This window comes from Botryllus schlosseri, chromosome 3, assembly GCF_051294905.1.
Source record: "Botryllus schlosseri isolate E-star chromosome 3, Bs_hap1, whole genome shotgun sequence".
NCBI classification, from domain to species: Eukaryota; Metazoa; Chordata; class Ascidiacea; order Stolidobranchia; family Styelidae; genus Botryllus; species Botryllus schlosseri.
Window position 1 is genome coordinate 18919440 of NC_137238.1, and position 18229 is coordinate 18937668.

Here is an 18229-nt window from a genome sequence, read left to right on the forward strand (position 1 = left end):
GCTGCTCGATCAACTGATTCCAATGACCTTTGATCTCGGCACGTGCAGGGAAAATATGTGACGTTCGGTCTTTTTCAACAGGAATCGATCTCCGACGGTCGTGAATTCGAGTTAACCCCTTCGTAACTGAAAATATAGGCGGAAACTGAAACATGTCTGGAGGTATGAGTGTTTTAAAATTGGATAAACTTATTCCGTGTATTTTTATGATAAATTTACGACTTTTTGGTGTTTTAGCAGTCTTTGTAGCGAGCTATAGCGACATGGTGTGGTGCACGCTGCACGGACTGACGGACATGTCAACAAGTCGTAACTTCCTCCTTGTATTCAGGTCTAGATATACTGAGCCTTAAAGAGGACGATGTATCTAAAATGCTGGCAGCCACAACTCACATTGGAACCACGAACTGTGACTTCCAGATGGAACAATATATCTACAAAGCACGTTCCGATGGTGTGCACATCATCAACCTGAAGAAGGTAGTGTTTGGATACTCGAATGGAATGCTAAATGCTATATATTTTATTGAATAGTCTCCATCATATCATAGTATTGGTTAAGGTGGACATGATGCATGCCTTTACAGTATTGATCTTGTAATTTACCTGGATACATAGGATGCAACAATGACACTATCATTGGCATTGTCATGAATTTGCAATAATTACCATGGTGTCAGAATGGAATGAGTGTCCGTGGCACGTGTAATCACACAATTGTTGTCCACAACCGAGTCTATGACATATAGCCACCCCACCCACAATTATGCTATTTTATTGTAATGACAAAACAATTCGTATTATACGATTCCAGCACTAAATTGTGTTATATGGTGCTGTGATTGCTGAAAACATTGGTGACGTTTCATCTTTGAAGACAATATCTGTGGAATTCCGTAACTTTTTTCAAAACCAGATTACTTCTCTACCTACACTGCTGCCACTAAATTAATCAGTAATTCGTATACTTGGTAAAATAGGACTCCGTACATTGGTGACATAGCCGACATATATACATGATAGAAAACCCAAGTCTTGCCTTTAGATTTGTGCATTGATCTTGTTATTCTTCCTGTTAATTGGTATATTATTGCAATTTGCAAGTAATCTAAGTAAACATATATGAATTTTTGTTGAATACCGGTATGAAATATAATGAAATTTTAAATCAAGGTATAGGTTTTGATTTTATGTGCGGACTAGTGTTATTATGTATGTTGCGACTGTCCTTGTTATGCACTCAATCGCACCAAAGCCGAGTACACTTGGTATTGCTTCTGACCCGGTAATTTGAATTGTGAAACAAAACATGATAAATCCTAATCATATCATGTAGCCTGAAGTATTTGCCTTACTTTGAAAATAACTATAGTTTTGGCGGATTATGCTAATCTTTAAATCTTTGTAGACGTGGGAGAAGCTCGTGCTGGCCGCTCGCGCCATTGTAGCGATCGAAAACCCCAATGACATCTGCGTGATTTCGTCGAGGCAATACGGCCAACGTGCAGCTTTGAAGTTTGCGGTCGCTACCGGTGCCATACCCGTGGCGGGACGTTTCACCCCCGGTACCTTCACTAACCAGATTCAGGTTTGTTGGTTTTTCTGGTTGTTTTGTATAAAAGCTATAGCAGCTTTCCTGAAATATGAACTAGTTCCAGCCAACATATCTTTTGTTTTGATGAAGATCCTTTATGCTCGTATTACATCTACACTATGTGACTATGGCAATTCACTGTCCTGACTAAATTTGTGCTTTTATTACATCTACACCATTGCAATACACTGTTGTAGCGCAATGTGCGAAATATATATCAAATTACTCCGTTCAGCTGCAGTAGACTAGATGATCACCTGAATTACTCCAGCAATTATGTTGCATATAGGCCAAGTGAAGGCGAATCATTATATTACTGTGTATTCAGTACATCTACATTTGTACGTCTCGTATCTTTCTTATCTTATCTACCGTGACTGAAGTATTTCGTTACCTTAATTTTGCGATGACGAATAAATTTCATTGTCTTGCCATGACGAACGAGCATCATGAGTGGTCTGTAGCAATGTCTATCAGTCTGTAATAAGCTTATTATCAGTCTGTAATAAGCTTATTCTAAGGGTTGCCCTACCTCGTTATATACCAAGTTCTTTTGAATTGTCTACTGGTTGCTGACAATAACCCAGAAGTATTGAGTATACTTCGAAATGAAGTCTTGCATTTCCAATAAATTTTTTTTTGTTAGATGCTGCCCAAATTTCGCGATAAGATTGCTTTCTGCATTACTATCTGCATTATTACCATGAATTGAGGATATCTTTCTTTGTTTACATTACTGACTGTCACATGAACCGTGTAAATATACCCCCGTATCGCGACAGCTGAATATATTTTCTGTGTTGGTGCATCTTGCAAATTTCAATGCAGTCATCATGCAACTACAAAAAATGTCCATCCGTATCTACTGTTCGCAAGTGGAGTACTTTTCTGAACTTATTTTCTGCTTCCACTTGAAGTAGTTTTAATCATTTCCTTTGTATAAACTGGTAGGGTCTCTTCTACATTATCGCAAAGAGAGAGACTACTGAAACTCTGAACATACCGACTCCTAGTATTCTCTCTCATCAGAACAGTGACTAGCAGTATCCTAAATTTCTGTATTTCCAGTTGTAAAATATCCCAAAATTGTACTCTCGGAAAGAAATTCATGTTCGTCCAGCCACGTGGAAAACTTGATAACATCTGTAACTGGACTGGCAATTAGGGTGTTAGAAAACCCCTGAGGCTTAGTAGTCTGATTCCATGAAGAGGACATGAACCAAAGCTTGATATTTTCAGGCTGCTTACCGTGAGCCGCGTCTGCTGATTGTCACCGACCCGCGCGCCGACCACCAGTCCATCACCGAGTCGGCGTACGTAAACATTCCCGTGATTGCGTTCTGCAACACGGACTCGCCGTTGCGTCACGTCGACATCGTCATTCCGTGCAACAACAAGTCGAAGCACTCGATCGGTTTGATGTGGTGGTTCCTCGCCCGCGAGGTAGGAATTTTTTGTCCTGTTCTATCGGTAATGTGTTGAACGAATTTACGCCGACATGTGTTTTAGAGCAGGTGAATTTTTGAATTAGTGTATTTTGTCTGTCACCCAACTGCTCACTGAGCTGTTTGATGGAGTAGCAGTTAGCTACGGAGGACTGCTGCCCTGGAAAACGAATATTATTGGCACATACAGTCACATTCTTCATACAACTACATCTAAAGAGGTTGTTTGATACTCTCCAGCATTTGTAGACGATCTGGTCGTAATGGTAATTTGTTCTCACAGCCGAATACAGTGTCTAGATATGTGGACGGATTTCTACAGTCCATGAAATCATTCAAAATGCAGCCCAGTGGCTGCTGTTTATCGAAGATAGCAGATTAGATATATGCAACCCGGAATTCACTTCTTGTCCAAGTCCAGATCCTGTAGAGACTAAAATTTATTTCAGATTTTGTATCCGAATTTATGCATAAGAGCTGAGTAAAAGTTGATCATCTGTTGTCACCAAGGTATTCATCAAAAAATCAGTGTTCGGTAAGCTGTGAGCATAAGTATTAAGTCTGCCCATAGACATAGATGGGTTTGCAATTTTTAGGGTGGGTTGAAAAGTTTTTCTTGAAAATTGCATCGTGAATCCATTCTAGCGTTTGAAACCTGTCCTGTGTCAAAATGTATAGGTGAAAGTGCTTCCTACCTAGACTGTGCCTATGCGAATCAAACTGCGCTAAAATCGGCATTTCTCTCAGGTACTGCGCTTGAGAGGGACCATCTCGCGCGCCCAGGAATGGGATGTGATGTGCGATTTGTACTTCTTCCGTGAGCAAGAGGAGATCGAGAAGGACGAGATGGCTCTGCTCGAGAAGGAGCAGCAGAAGGAATCGGAGGCGCAGCAGAATTTCCAACAAGATTGGGGAGCGGAAACGGTGAGCTTCGAGACTTTGACAGATTTTTTTTACCTTTAAAATCTTAATATTGACCAAATTTGACTTGGAGCATTCTATTTTTGATGCTGTCCTCATAATTTTGAAATCCTACCTAATTGTATAAATGTTCTTTCTCACCATCCTTATGCCGGCACAAGAATTCCCTACTTCTGAACTTGATGTGACATTTCACCATTTTTTCAGAACCAACATGAATGGGCCGATGCCCCAGTCGCAAAGGTTGCCGTACCTACCCCTACTGCCGGGTTTGAGACTGGCACCACAGAGGATTGGTCCGCTGCTCCCGACCCCAGCCAGGCTGTCGGCGATTGGGGAGCTGCCACGCAACCCGCTCCAGCTGCCACCCAGGACTGGGGCACAGCCACTGGAGAATGGAAGTAATCGGTCATGTGGAACATGAGTAGCAGAATAAATGTGGCTCAAATATCCGTTTGGTTAAGAGTTTTGAAATGTGTAGCTGGCGTAGGCAGACCGTATTATATATGCAAGTCAGACAGAAGTGTGTTTTCTATAAGCAACACACAACACTTGTGAATCGCAACAATGCTGTCTGGTGAAACGAGAGAGTAGCTCAAGAGAAAAAGAGCCAGAAAACATTTTTGCGTCCCAATGCCAACCTCCATAACAATGAAAAATTCGAGGCTGATTGTGGAGGTTCCAGGGCCGCGAGCGGAATAAAATTTATATTTTCGTCATCAGTGCAGAGTCGGCTTTCGATTGATACCCGTTCTACCAAATTTAATGCTCGGCAAGCCGGTCAAAAATGACCGTCAAATTGCCTGTAGCCAATTGGAAATTGTGACGTGATACAATTTCACTGAGCCGTGAGATTTGCTTGTGTCGACACCATATAGGACACTATGATGGTACCATAGCCAAATCAAGCAATATAGTTGGACAAACTAATCGCTTAACGACAGAAACACGCCCACATAAGTAGAGGCTGTAAATCATAGTTACACGTGATGTTTTATCCCTATTACGAGTTATTTGAAAGTCAAAAGGTAGATTTTCTGGTAAGATGTATGTGGCATTAATTTTGTAAGTTTCGGCGGAAATCAAAACGTTATTTCATCCCAACATTTGAGTTGATATAATCTATTTTATTCTTGTAAGTGGCGACGAAACATTCTTCATAGTCATGCTGTAGCTTAGATTATAGTACACAACAAAAAAAAGTTGAAAAATTGAGTTTTGAGCGTATGTGTTATAGGTCCCATGGTCGTGCGCCATTGGACCCACCGGGTGGGGACCGATGATACGTTCGAGCAACAAATTTTAAACGTTTATAAATATTTTTTGAAAAGGAGGATTTCCATGTAAATGTGGGCTATAGTTAGAGCTTGTATCAGAGCGTTGAGACAGCGAAAGATCCGCTATTCTCAGCTGAAGATTTGAGGGACAGAAATCATTTTGCAAATTTTGATCCATCGGTACCACATCTCCCCTACATATTTGAACTTTGACATATTACATTCTCGTTTGACGTCATAACGCGTGATACTCGACTCGAAGCGTAATACGTGATTCAGAATCGAATCAGTCAGGTACTCGATTTTGCCCAGCCCTACTCGCGAGCCGCAGTTTACCCACCCCTGCTATATAGCATATACCTGTTGAAGTAGATGAGGCAGATTCTAAAATTTAGTAATCCTAGAATTTACTGCCAATTTACGAATCAAATTGCTTATCATGTCTCCGCTGTATAATTAGATGGTAGGCCTACTCCTCATTGAGCCGCTCCCGCGATGTTTAGTGCGGTAAGGCTGATGAAGAATCGATAACAGAGTAAACAAAAAGCCACTATCCCCAATATTTGCTCTAGACCCGAGGGTACTTAGTACAATCGCATCACCGGTTCATAGTTTAAGAAATATCTGATATAGGCCAAGTCCAATATGTTTGTAGCAGTAGCCTAGGGTAGAGTGAAAATGACTTTTTTTTCAAATCAAAAAAAGGCCTTCCTCAATCCTGACAAATGACCTAAAACTTCCATAAAAAGTGACTTCAGGGTGTTGCCCCCATTTTCCAGCCGGCAACCCCCCAATTTCTGCGCGTGGGGGGGTAAATGGCCCATCTCGGCAACCGCTGGTCGTAGAGTCATGATATATAGCTCAAAATCTGCGGAAGCATCATGTTTCTATCTGTCTTAAGAAGAAAGTTTTCTCTATTGTGAACACAAAATGAGTTATAGCCAAAAAACAATATATACGCACATTTTCGTTGAAATTCAGCATTTATTCTGACGAATTGCGATCTGTCATCAGTTTTTTTGAAACTAAAAGTAACACACTGGCAATACCGAATATTGGGCCCATAATACAAATATATTCACAACACAGTCCTTTTAAAATCGGTTCAAAACATCATAATGAACCGGACCACGACTGACCTATCGATCTCGCTTCCCATGACATGCCGCCCTATTTCTTGTCGCTTTCTTTTTCTATACTGTATTCTTTACTTTCATTCAGTGTGCATGCCTCCTTTTTACTACGCCTAGGCCAAGGTGGGTGTCCGATTCCATTGACAAATCCAAGTCGCTTCGACATCTTCCTGTCTATTCACTGTATCGCATTTTTTGTGGTGTATTGAACTGATAAAATTGCTAATAAACCAATGATGATGATGAATGAAACACCCACATTTAACGGCTTATTGAAAATGCATTTTTGTGTCAAATTTTTTCATCAGTTTACGAGACTTAATTTTTTGGCAATTGAGAGGCCATCTCGTCTTTGAAATCCCGAAACTTGTGCTGATGCTTCTGTTACGAGCTTTACATGTCGTTCCACTGTTTGATTGTGGCATGGATGAAACAAAATCATAGGCTTCTCGCGGCATTCTTCCAACTCTGCATCAGTTAAGTGCTCAATCGTTAGAGGAAGTTGTTGATAAGGTTCAATATCAACCAACTCGTGGTATGCCTTGGCTTTGGGACACAGAATAAACGAATAGGACCCCAGTTCAATTGGTTGGAACTGCTATAACTTTCAATGTCCACAAGTGAATTTTATTCAGCGGCATGTTTTCGAAACGCAAGCACCTTGGTCACACCCTTATTTCGTATGTCTTCATTATCATCTACCAGCATTGCAATCATAATATTTTCGGGGTGTGCGGAATAACCGTTTCTTATCACCACATTCAAAGCAATTTTTCGAACGTTTCGGTCAGAGAAATTCAAAACCTGTTGAATCAAGTTGAAGATGTTTCTGGGTCCATGTGTTATATGTTTGTTTCCCTTGATCTCAAACCAAGTCGGAAAATATACTTCAAGGCAAAAACGAACCAGAATCTCTAGGTTCAAAGGCGGTTCATCAACTGTTACATAATACCGTAAAACTCTGCACTGCATCCTAAAGTTAGGCATCTTGAATGCGCAACTGGTGGTCCAACCTCCAAGCCAGATCATCATCAGCATTTCCTTGAATAATTGCCCAGCACATTTATAAGCATATAACTGGTCCTTAAGTCACTAACAATTTCCGATGGGAGCTTTGGAAAGGCAATAAGTGGTGGCGAGAGCTTTTTGAATTGAGTAACTGGCCAACAAGATGCACTTCTACGAAGTTTTTTTCCAATTGGGTGTGACCAAGGTGCTGGCGATTCGAAAACATGCCGCTGAATAAAATTCACTTCTGGACATTGAGAGTCATAGCAGTTCCAACCAATCGAACTGCGGTCCTGTTCGTTTATTCTGTGTCCCAAAGTTGAACTTGGAAGCAAAGGCATACCACGAGTTGGTTGATATTGAACCTTATATCAACAACTTCCTCCAGCGATTGAGCACTTAACTGATGCAGAGTTGGAAGAATGCCGCGAGAAGCCTCTGATTTTGTTTCATGCATGCCACAATCAAACAGTGGAACGACATGTAAAGCTCGTAACAGAAGCATCAGCACAAGTTTCGGGATTTCAAAGACGAGATGGCCTCATTCGCCGAAAAATTAAGTCTCGTAAACTGATGAAAAAACTTGACAAAAGAATGCATTTTCAATAAGTCGTTAAATGTGAGTGTTTCATTATAATGTTTTGAACCGATTTTAAAAGGACTGTGTTGTGAATATATTTGTAATATGGGCTCAATATTCGGTATTGTCAGTGTGTTACCTTTCTTTAAAAAAAACTAATGACAGATCACAATTCGTCAGAATAAATGCTGAATTTCAACAAAAATGTGCGTATATATTGTTTTTTGGCTATAACTCATTTTGTGTTCACAATAGAGAAAACTTTCTTCTTAAGACAGATAGCAACATGATGCTTCCGCAGATTTTGAGCTATATATCATGACTCTACGACCAGCGGTTGCCGAGATGGGCCATTTTACCCCCCCACGCACAGAAATTGGGGGGTTGCCGGCTGGAAAATGGGGGCAACACCCTGAAGTCACTTTTTATTGAAGTTTTAGGTCGTTTGTCAGGATTGAGGAAGGCCTTTTTTAGATTTGAAAAAAAAAGTCATTTTCACTCCACCCTAAATTCATTATTAGGACACTTAAGCCAGTTTGCGACCACCAGGAGGTAGTCACCACACTATACACACTAAATATTTTTCCGTTGGTGACAACGCCAAAGAGAACGCTTTGTACGTAAAAAATAGCACCATAGCCGACCTCTTCTCGGTAGCAAATGATATGGCGAAGTTGAGACCTCCGCGAAGAATTAATTAATGAAGCAGATATTTTTCCGAAAGCACATATGAACTGAACATATCGTCATGAAATAATTCGCACAACTATATAACCGGTTGGCACAGATCACGTAATTTCATTGTATGTCAGTGTCAGGCAATGTATAAGTTCAATCAATCAATCAGGTTTATTATCATTTTAATCGTTTCAAAACATCACAAGACTGCGCTACAATGAGAAGATAGGAAGTTGTCGAAACAACTTGGAGTAGCCTTTAAGATCAGACACCCACCTTAGCCTAGGCGAAGTAAATAAGAGGCATGCACAGTTGCACACTGAATGAAAAGTAATGCAGAGAATATAAGACGCAACCGACAAAATGAGGTGGCGTGCGGCGGAGGGCGAGGTCGATGTTAGGTCGTAGTCCGGTAATCCTGAAGACTGGCTAGTATTGATTTAGAAGAAATTGCTTGTATTTCGACTTGAATGCGGACATGCTCGACTACTGTCGGATCTCCGGCGAGATGCTGTCCCACAATTGGGGTCCGGCATACTTGATAGAGCAATGCGTTTTCTTGTATTCAATCCTGATCATATGGTATAGTTGTTCTTCGTTAACGCGTATGTCCTGTACTTGTGCGCTTTTGTCTCCGAGGTGAAGTCGTTAAAATTTGAGGGACATTGACCGCAATGGAACTAATACACAAACTTGGCAATTTCTAGCTTCCTCATGTCTCCTAAGTTTTGAACACCAAATCTTTTGAGAAGCGATTTATCAGTGGCACATCCAGGCCCCCGTGGATCGATAGTACAAGTACATCAGTCACAATCTAAGATGTTTTGTGGTGGTGTCATTGATTTACTGAAACCGGTTCACAGGAATAGTTTATGAGTGTGCACTAGTGAAAAGGGATGGTGTGAACGTGAAGTTTACGTTCGCGTTCTGTGTGTGAACCCATGGCCTACTAAAACAGGCCATGGTGAAGTGAACCTCACAAATTTGGAGGCTCGCGTTCACAAACGAACCTTGGTAGGTTCCACACTGTGAACATTTTTCATTTATCACAATTCTTCACGCCATAATAACATCTTTGGTTGAAAGTCCTTGCATTACAACTTCATACCCCTTTCTGCACGGCGCCGGCAGCAGAAAAAATTCAACGCTAAACGAGCATGCACTTTGCCAATTTCAAAATATTGCTTTGTTATAAAAGTTTGTTCGAAATATTCCGCTTTCCGTTTGTGAATATTTCGCGACTCTCGGCAGTGAGCTTGGCCCGCAAGCACACAACATCAAGATCGAAACACACTCACAACATCAAGAACGAAACACTCACATGTAGGTAGTCCGGGAATTATGCTCATTCAACCAATCAATGAAATTGATATAAAGAATAGGCTACATCGTTGTCTAATGCAAATAATCTAATAGGCGTACGGAATCTTGATTCGATACGTTTATTGCATCATAAAAACCAAATCCGCGCGATTAGGGTGTGGGTTACTCTATTACAAGTTTATGGGATAATATCGGTAGCAAGTATAGAAACCCGTTTTGTACTCTTACCAATATCAATGTGGCAATAGTCGGACGCCGAAAACATTGTCCGGTCTAGCCTAGACAGTTAAGGCGTAAGCATAATTTTTATATCCCCCTGCAATTCATCGTCGAAATTGCGGACAAAGCGACGGACGGTATTTATTTCTTGAGATAATTATATCATTTGATTGTTCAAGTTGATACATTTGGTGACATTTAAAAAGTCAGCATACTTCAGCATTGTGACATATGTGGCCATTCCCACTAGTGAAGTTCATTTTGAATGTAATCGGGTTACCATACGTCCTCTTTTAAGAGGATTTGTCCTCTTTTTTTACTTTTTTGAAAGTGTCCTCGGAGGACGCCCTTTTGTCCTCTTTTTTGAAAATCTAGGTCATATTTAGAGCAAAATGCGAGTGACATGCCGCAAATTAGCACAGAAGTGACGCCCCGGCTGGCAATGTGGAGGGAAAAGCGGTATTTCAAGCTCTGAGCGAGAAGTTGACCTTTTTTTAGTCAACCCCTCGGCGGAAACGGTATTTTGGGCTCTGAGCGTGAAAGTTGACCTTTTTTTTAGTCAACCGATCACAAAGTGGGAAAAATTCACCGATTTTTGAGAATTCTTCTCCGGTTTTGCAAGTCTCAAATTTCTGAAAAAGTGTCGTCGTTTTTGATTTCCAAAATATGATAACCCTATCCTATAAGATATTGCAAAGCAGTTCTGATCGAATTCAATTCGTGACCCACTCTATGCACTAAAATGACGTATAGCTTGCGTCACAAACATGATAAACTTGCATTATTCCTATTACTTTCAACCCAAAGCGTGATACATTAAAATATTGATGTGCTGTGCTCCTCGTAGAGTTTATATACTCTCTATTAGAGATTTACGGTTCTAAACCACTAATGCAATTCGTTTGTACAAATGAATTCAGCGTAGTCTGATTAAAACAATGCGCGCCCACGGCATCCAGTAAACAATGATGAATAAATGACCGTGACGGTCACATTAACTGCGACGATCAGGCAGTAGTCATATAATGTGGATATGATTTATGAAGAACATACAGGTCCAGTGGTGGCTTTTGGGGTGGGCGAGGTGGGCAGTCGCTCGGGGCCCCCCTGGTCGAAAGGCCCCCCTCTTTGGTTTAAGCGCTTTTTTCAAGAATTATAGCGAATAAATGTGGAAATCCGTGTACCAATCAAGAAGATGATTTCGTATAGATATGTCAATGATCATCAAATCTCTGGATTTGTTTAAAAAAGTCCCATATTCCGATGATCCCCACGTCTTTGCATGCAGTAGAATTACTTAGTTTGGATGTAGTCTATAACCTTGCACTCATGCAACAGTAGATATGGCCTAATCCAGCACCTGGCACAAACCTTGACGTGGTGATAGATAAATATTTATACTAATAATATAATGTAAAGGGGGGTCTGGGGGGCGGATCCCCCAGAAGTTACGATTACATACTTATAGGGGGGCCCCGGGAAGTCTCGCCCAGGGCCCCCCCATTCGTAGGGCCACCACTGTACAGGTCAACCACGACACGGATGACAAAAGTCGGTAAGTATATTCATTATTCACACACCAACGCGAATGATAAATATACAGTTGAGCCTACATCTTCGGCGCTGCGTATTTCAGTCATATTCGTCATGGTGCGTCAGTGAGGCCAGCGACGCAGAACTACAAACAACGGAAATAAAGGATAGTCATTAACGACTGATCTACGTAGCAAAGCACACGCTTGATTTCGTACCTGTCTCCCTGCAAGGTACGCACACGCATATGAAACCAGTGGATTTGCAATGTAGTCCTCGCCAATTTATCCTCTGTACTATCAGAAATTTATAGCGATTCTGTTCACTTTCGTGTTAGGCAAACAATACAACGTCAGCATATAGGTTTCATCGTGTGCGCGTTTCTACGAAATATCGTAATTTTGAATAGTCCTGTACATTTTCAAATGAAATTTCTTCAATTCCAACGTCCCATCTCTTAACATCGCAGTGGAAGCAGGAAATGAACATATCGATAGTAAAATCAAAAATAGATATATTTCTGGGAATATTGTACTAGTTCGTGGGAATTGTGCTTGGAATATAAAGCCATTCAGGCTGTAAACAATGCACTGACTTTTTTCGTCACTGCGCCCCTGAAACGATCCATGGAGAGATGATTAGGCTGAAGATTTTCCGCGCAGCTTAACAGTTATGCTCGACGCAGCTATAAATGATAAATACATATCCTGTGGTGTTAAATCGTTCTTTTCCATGAATCAAACATTTTTCTGAGTAGCACAACAATACTAGGTCCTAATTTGGGAAGACTAAAACCAAGTCCAAAGATTTTTTACAATTTTGCCGATCAGTTGTAATGGTTGTAAAATCACGATATCACATTTTTCCCCAGCCACTGACACATCTCCCGGTAACCATAAGGCGCGTGGAGTAGAATAGGAAAATAATTTGTGTGTGAATTACACTTGTGGTATCACGTGACACCATGTGTTCGTGTTCACATATAATCACAAATATCTGATTGGCATGATTTGCTCTCGTCTAGAGATAATGTACATCCGATATATTTTGGCATTGTTAGTTGTGGCAGCCTGTGGGAATGGATACGTAGTAGAGAGCCACCTACCAGCAACAAAACACGAGGAAGTTGATGCCGGTAAGCTATACCCGATACTCTGCAACGAGCATGTCGTATTAAAGTATTCTCAAACTGGGTGCACGCCCACCTTGGAAGGGGGGTGGTAGCCCAAAAGTAATTAATTGAGTCATTCTCTTGCCGAACATCTGTGACCTGTAGAGAAAATAATTTGTCTCATGAAGAAGTCCCTAGTTTGAATGGCTCGTGGCCCACACTATTGCTTACTATAGCTGAGTGGTTATAGCTGAACTGGGGTAATAGCAGTAATAGCCTGTGATCACATAGCCTGTGATTATTTTTAACAACTTATCCAACTGAAAAGTCCTTCGCGTTCTGCGCCATTTACCCGCTACTCATAATTACAGAATTATTGCTTTGTGCATAGTCTGAGCTTCTGATTTTGTAAGTCTCTCAGCAGTATAGAGTTACCATATTATGGAATCGGGAAAGGGGAACACTTTTACCAAGTCAGAAAAGTTAGTTGCTCAAAACTGAAAACTGCCGATTTCGCTATTTTTGCTGTAAAATTAGGTGAGTTGACTAAAAAAAGTCGTCACTTTCGATCGAACTCCTAATTTACCGCTCCGTCTTTGCTATTTAGTGTCATCTATGCCCATTTTCACTCGAATCTGTCCATTATCCTAGCGTAGGGTTACCATATTTTGGAAATCTGAAAAGAGGACACTTTTTCAAAATTTTCAGATTAACAAATACTGAAAAAGGGTATAACTTTGTCGTCTGTTGACCCAAAAAAAGGTCATATTTCCGGCTCAAATCCCGAATCAAAGGCTTTCTATGAAATTTTCCGTTGGTTGGCTAAAATAAGGACAAATGCTCAAAAGAGAGGACATCTAGGTGTCCTCCGAGGACACTTTCAAAAAAGTCGAAAAAGAGAACGTATGGTAACCCTATCCTAGCTGTAAAAGCTGTAAAGCAGGACGAATTGCCAAAAAAGAGGACAAATCCAAATGAAGACGTATGGTAACTCTACTCAACAGTCGCAACTTTTCATGTAATCAAACTATGCGTAGGCATTGCAAACATTCTTATTGCTCATTTTGATATTTTTTTGATATGACGATACGGGATCGCGAAATTTGTCACTATCATCAAGTAAGGAATGTGTTGAAAACGTTTTAGAACCACTGCTCCTTTATATAGCAGAATTGACTTATTTCTTATCTAGATTCCTTTTGTTATTCAGATTAAAATCGTCGATATATAGTAATTGCTTAATCAAAGATCGATTTGAAGTCTAGTTCTGGGGTTCTCAACCTTTTTGACCTCGCGGTTTTAACCTCATTTCCAATTCACCACCGAGTGAAGTCCGATTTCAAGTCCGTGAGTCCGATTCCGGGTCATAGTGTTGTCACTCGAGTCCGAGTCCAAGTCATCGTGTTCACTGTTCAGTTTTTCGTTCAAACCATTCCAACCCACTTTTTTCAACTCTGCTCGAGTGATATAGAATGGCTCGCATTCATAATATCCCAATTTTCCTCCATCCTAACAGTTTCTGGTCCTATTTTTCAAGTATCAGGACTGACAGACCAAATACAAAGAATGTGGTGACTTTACTATTCTTCGAAGTTGCAATGAAATGTCTGCCTTGGCCGTTATAGTCTCGAGTCATATGACTTGGTTCAAGTCATGCCCAATGACTCGAGTACAAGTCGAGTCAATACAAAAATTGACTCTGGTCGATTCGAGTCAATAAACGCATTTGAAAAAATGACTCGAGTCAAGTCGAGTCACCGAAAATTGGTACTCGAGTCATAACAACCCAGCCATTGGCACCAGAACCAGTTATTTATTCGTCTGAATGTTGAACTTTCAGAGGTGATCAAGGTATTCAACGTTGCTACTCAAAGATAAGTAGAAGTAACGCTGTAAATTTCTGATCAATTATAAGTTGAAGTAGCAATATTCCAGGCGACTCAAAACTGGGTCAAGTGGAAGTAAAGTGGAAGCAAAAAATAGAAGATGTAAAAGCACTGAAGTAGGCTAATCCGCTTCTAAAAGTAGATTTGGCCAATGGCTTACATCTATTTGGCAGGTAATCGGTAAGTAGGTAGATAGGTATTGCGCGGTAGGGAGCATGGCTTCTTTGGCTCTTTTCCCCAGGATAATAATTGGTCATAATTGTCCTCGATGGTTCTTCTTCTTCATATCGCCCTACTACACAGGGCGGGGCAATCTTTTCGACCAACGCGCCACATGTAATTTACGAAGCATTGACCTTTTTCAGTCGTCCGATAGGAGCGAGCTGAGTAACTAACGTTGAACTCAATACTTATATTACTACGCATCAAAATCGATAACATTTATGTCATGAAAATTCAGTATGCATTCATGTGCTAGCCCGCGCGAAGTGCGAAACGTTTTCAAAGTGAATTAGGTCAATATTATTGTTACTTGCATATATTTCGGGCGCCTCTGTATAACGCTGGGCTCAGTTTACAATATTACAAGGACATGACTATTCGGCGAATTGACATATCAACATCGAGGGTTTCAGCAAACATGCGTGTATCATTTTATGCCAAGATGCCAAGGTGCAATTACCTGTAACTGCGTTATATTTGTTTTCGCAGGACCGAGGTTATATTACTACGAGTCAACTTTAACGTGGGACAGCATCGAAGGATTTTGCAGGCAGTTTGACAAAAATCGAACTCTTTGTAGTTTCGATGATATATGCCCAATGAAAAACGGTACAAGGTCACTCATTCATGAAGTGTATCATGGTAATCACTGGGTAGCTGTTAAAGGGCGCGAATGGGTGACAATTGGAGATGCTAACTGTGAGTATCTTGTCCATATCCTTAATAACTATGAAGTCAGTACGGCCAGAAATTCTATCTCCTCTGGTTGGGTTTGTCCTGGCCTGCAATGCGATAATTTAAAAGCCATTTGTAGGTAAATGACTTGTGACTTGTGATACGAAATTTTTACCGTGGCGCACCAGACCAATAAGGTGATAAGAGCCACATTCTCTCATTTTCAAAATTAATGATGATAATAATAATAATAATTACTATGAAGTCAAATACTTACACTTATTACCGATAACGTAATCTTTTACTTTACTTGGAAAGAAGGTGTATATATATATATCATCAAAATATTAAGCGAGGACACACACTCCACGAATATAAGGCGATAAGGTATACACCTGGACTGACCAAATGTTTTATTTTTATTATGTAAACTCCAATGTGTAAAACTTAAAATCTGTATTCTATTTGTCCGATATGCTAAAATGTAATTTGAAATCTTCCCTTTTCGCAAAAATTTCACCCATTATATTTTGAAGGAAATTCCAAATTAGCGTACACGGTGAAAGGCAAAGACAATCGGGAATATAAGCTCATTGATGTTCCCCTCGCCTATAAGAGTCAATGTTCGCGACTTTAGGGATATTTTACCAGCTGATATGACACAGGACTTCATTTCTACATCGATAAAGTTTGATTCCCGTTGTCTATCTTATAGGAAACACTAGCAGAGACGATTTCGCATAGACTGAATCTGCACCCCATCGCCCTACGTCACACTCGAACTAACGTTGTATCTTCCTGATGCATGCTATTTGCAGATATTATCAAAGTAGTTATTGCTGGTATTCAGGTAAACGCGGAAAGCGATTTCCAAGACATATTAAATAGGGTTACCATACGTCCTCTTTTAAGTGGATTTGTCCTCTTTTTGTTGACATTTTTGAAAGTGTCCTTGGAGGACGCCCAAATGTCCTCGTTTCTGAAAATTTTGGCTAAATGTAGGTTTAAATTCAACTGAGATATAGGAAATTAGTACTCAAGTAACTTTCCGGCGGGTAATTCGGGAGTTGAGCCCGAAATTTGAACTTTTTGTTATATAGCTAAGAAAATATCGGGAAACGGGGGTATTGTTGTGAAAGATAAGATGTGATTAAATTACGTTAAGCTATAGAATCACTGAAAAGGAAAGGCCTATACATAGGAATGAACTAATTTCATACTTCATAATAACGCCATAACATAAATGAAAGATTTGGTGAGTCCATGAAAAATTGGGTTAATCACTTTATCACACTAACAATAAGTTATAGGCCAGGCTTACCATATTTTGGAAATCTAAAAAGAGGACACTTTTTCAGAAATTTCATACTTGCAAAACCGGAGAAGAATTCTCAAAAACCGGTGAATTTTTCCCACTTTGTGATCGGTTGACTAAAAAAAAAGGTCATCTTTTCCGCTCAGAGCTCAAATTACCGTTTTTCTCTCCGCGTTGCCAGGTGGATGACTAATAAAAAATTAAAAAAAAAGGTCATCTTTTCGCTCAGAGCTATAATCACAGTTTTTCACTCCGAAATACCCGCCGGAGCTTCACTTCTGTGCTAATTTGCGGCATATCACTCGCAATTTGCTCTGAATCTGACCTAAATTTTCAAAAATGAGGACAAAATCTCAAAAAAGAGAACAAAAGGGCGTCCTCCGAGAACACTTTCAAAAAAGTCAAAAAAGAGGACAAATCCTCCTAAAAGAGGACGTATGGTAAGCCTATTATAGGCAGATTGCGGTAACAAGTTCTGGTGCATGAAACAACTGCACTACTGAAACATGAGCTCGCTTCTGCTTCGAGTTTGATTGAAAAATGAACTTGCCTGAAAATCGAACACATGCGGTGCTAAGCCATTAAATAATGTTGTTTCCCGCTTTGTAATATTTTGCCTCTATATCGACAGCCTCATTTTCGTTTCCATCCCGTATCCAGACTAAGACAAAGAGGTTCAGTTACCTGCCGAATATTGCGATTTTGCTATTATATTTACAGCTGTACCGTGTTTCCTTCACTCAAGTAGATGGGGTCCACCACATTGGGGAGACATTTCTGAAACACGACCGCACAAGGGATTTACGACCCTGTTCTGAAAATAAGAACGTCAATACAAGCGGTTTCCATTAGGGTTGTTCAAAAAATATTTATTTATTTTTTTCAAATTAGTTGCGTCTATGATTTCATAAATTGCCAGGTTTCAAACTCCTGTATCTTCACGTCTACAAGTTGGAATGAATTTGGTGTGCAGCGGTTTCTTTAGCCAACCTAACAATTTTTTCAAATTGCCGAAAACACTGGAAGAATTTTTTCAATAGCCCTAGTCTGCATGCATTAAGGCATACCGGCTTATCAATTTCGTTGCTGTAAACCAGGGACGGGCAACTTCTCCAATCGGCAGGCCTGATATGGAAAAATGATGTACTTGGCGGCTGGATTCCCGAATCGACACATTAATAGCGAATTTATCCACATATACAAGGAATAAATCGCATTTATTATCAAGTTTAAGTTTAAAGCATGGAGGCCAAAAATAGTATTCAATAGCTGTTGAAGTCAATGACACATCTGTGGTCGATCAAAGTTG

At 40.3% G+C, this 18229-nt stretch overlaps 3 protein-coding genes across 3 annotated transcripts in view; 2 read left to right on the forward strand and 1 right to left on the reverse strand.

Annotated features, from left to right (window-relative positions):
• Positions 1–18229, reverse strand: part of LOC145435942 (uncharacterized) — a 293102-nt gene that overhangs the window by 24406 nt on the left and 250467 nt on the right. The window lies entirely within an intron of this gene.
• On the forward strand, positions 21–4410 carry LOC145435931 (small ribosomal subunit protein uS2-like). The gene is made up of 6 exons (XM_080313199.1): positions 21–162; positions 332–480; positions 1409–1588; positions 2834–3037; positions 3787–3963; positions 4168–4410. Exons 1-6 carry the CDS (start codon positions 153–155, stop codon positions 4363–4365), a joined length of 918 nt encoding a protein of 305 aa, XP_080169325.1. The 5' UTR covers positions 21–152; the 3' UTR covers positions 4366–4410.
• LOC145436512 (uncharacterized) lies at positions 12525–17738 on the forward strand. The gene is made up of 3 exons (XM_080313876.1): positions 12525–12846; positions 15420–15629; positions 17641–17738. The coding sequence occupies exons 1-3, from the start codon at positions 12717–12719 to the stop codon at positions 17736–17738; spliced, it is 438 nt and encodes a 145-aa protein (XP_080170002.1). The 5' UTR covers positions 12525–12716.

Coding starts and splice junctions, on each gene's coding strand:
- LOC145435931 (XM_080313199.1), top strand. Junction 1,589..2,833: donor CCTTCACTAACCAGATTCAG/GTTTGTTGGTTT, acceptor TGATATTTTCAG/GCTGCTTACCGTGAGCCGCG. Junction 3,038..3,786: donor GGTGGTTCCTCGCCCGCGAG/GTAGGAATTTTT, acceptor CATTTCTCTCAG/GTACTGCGCTTGAGAGGGAC.
- LOC145436512 (XM_080313876.1), top strand. CDS start 12,717: ATGATTTGCTCTCGTCTAGAGATAATGTACATCCGATATATTTTGGCA. Junction 12,847..15,419: donor ACACGAGGAAGTTGATGCCG/GTAAGCTATACC, acceptor TTGTTTTCGCAG/GACCGAGGTTATATTACTAC. Junction 15,630..17,640: donor GACAATTGGAGATGCTAACT/GTGAGTATCTTG, acceptor TTATATTTACAG/CTGTACCGTGTTTCCTTCAC.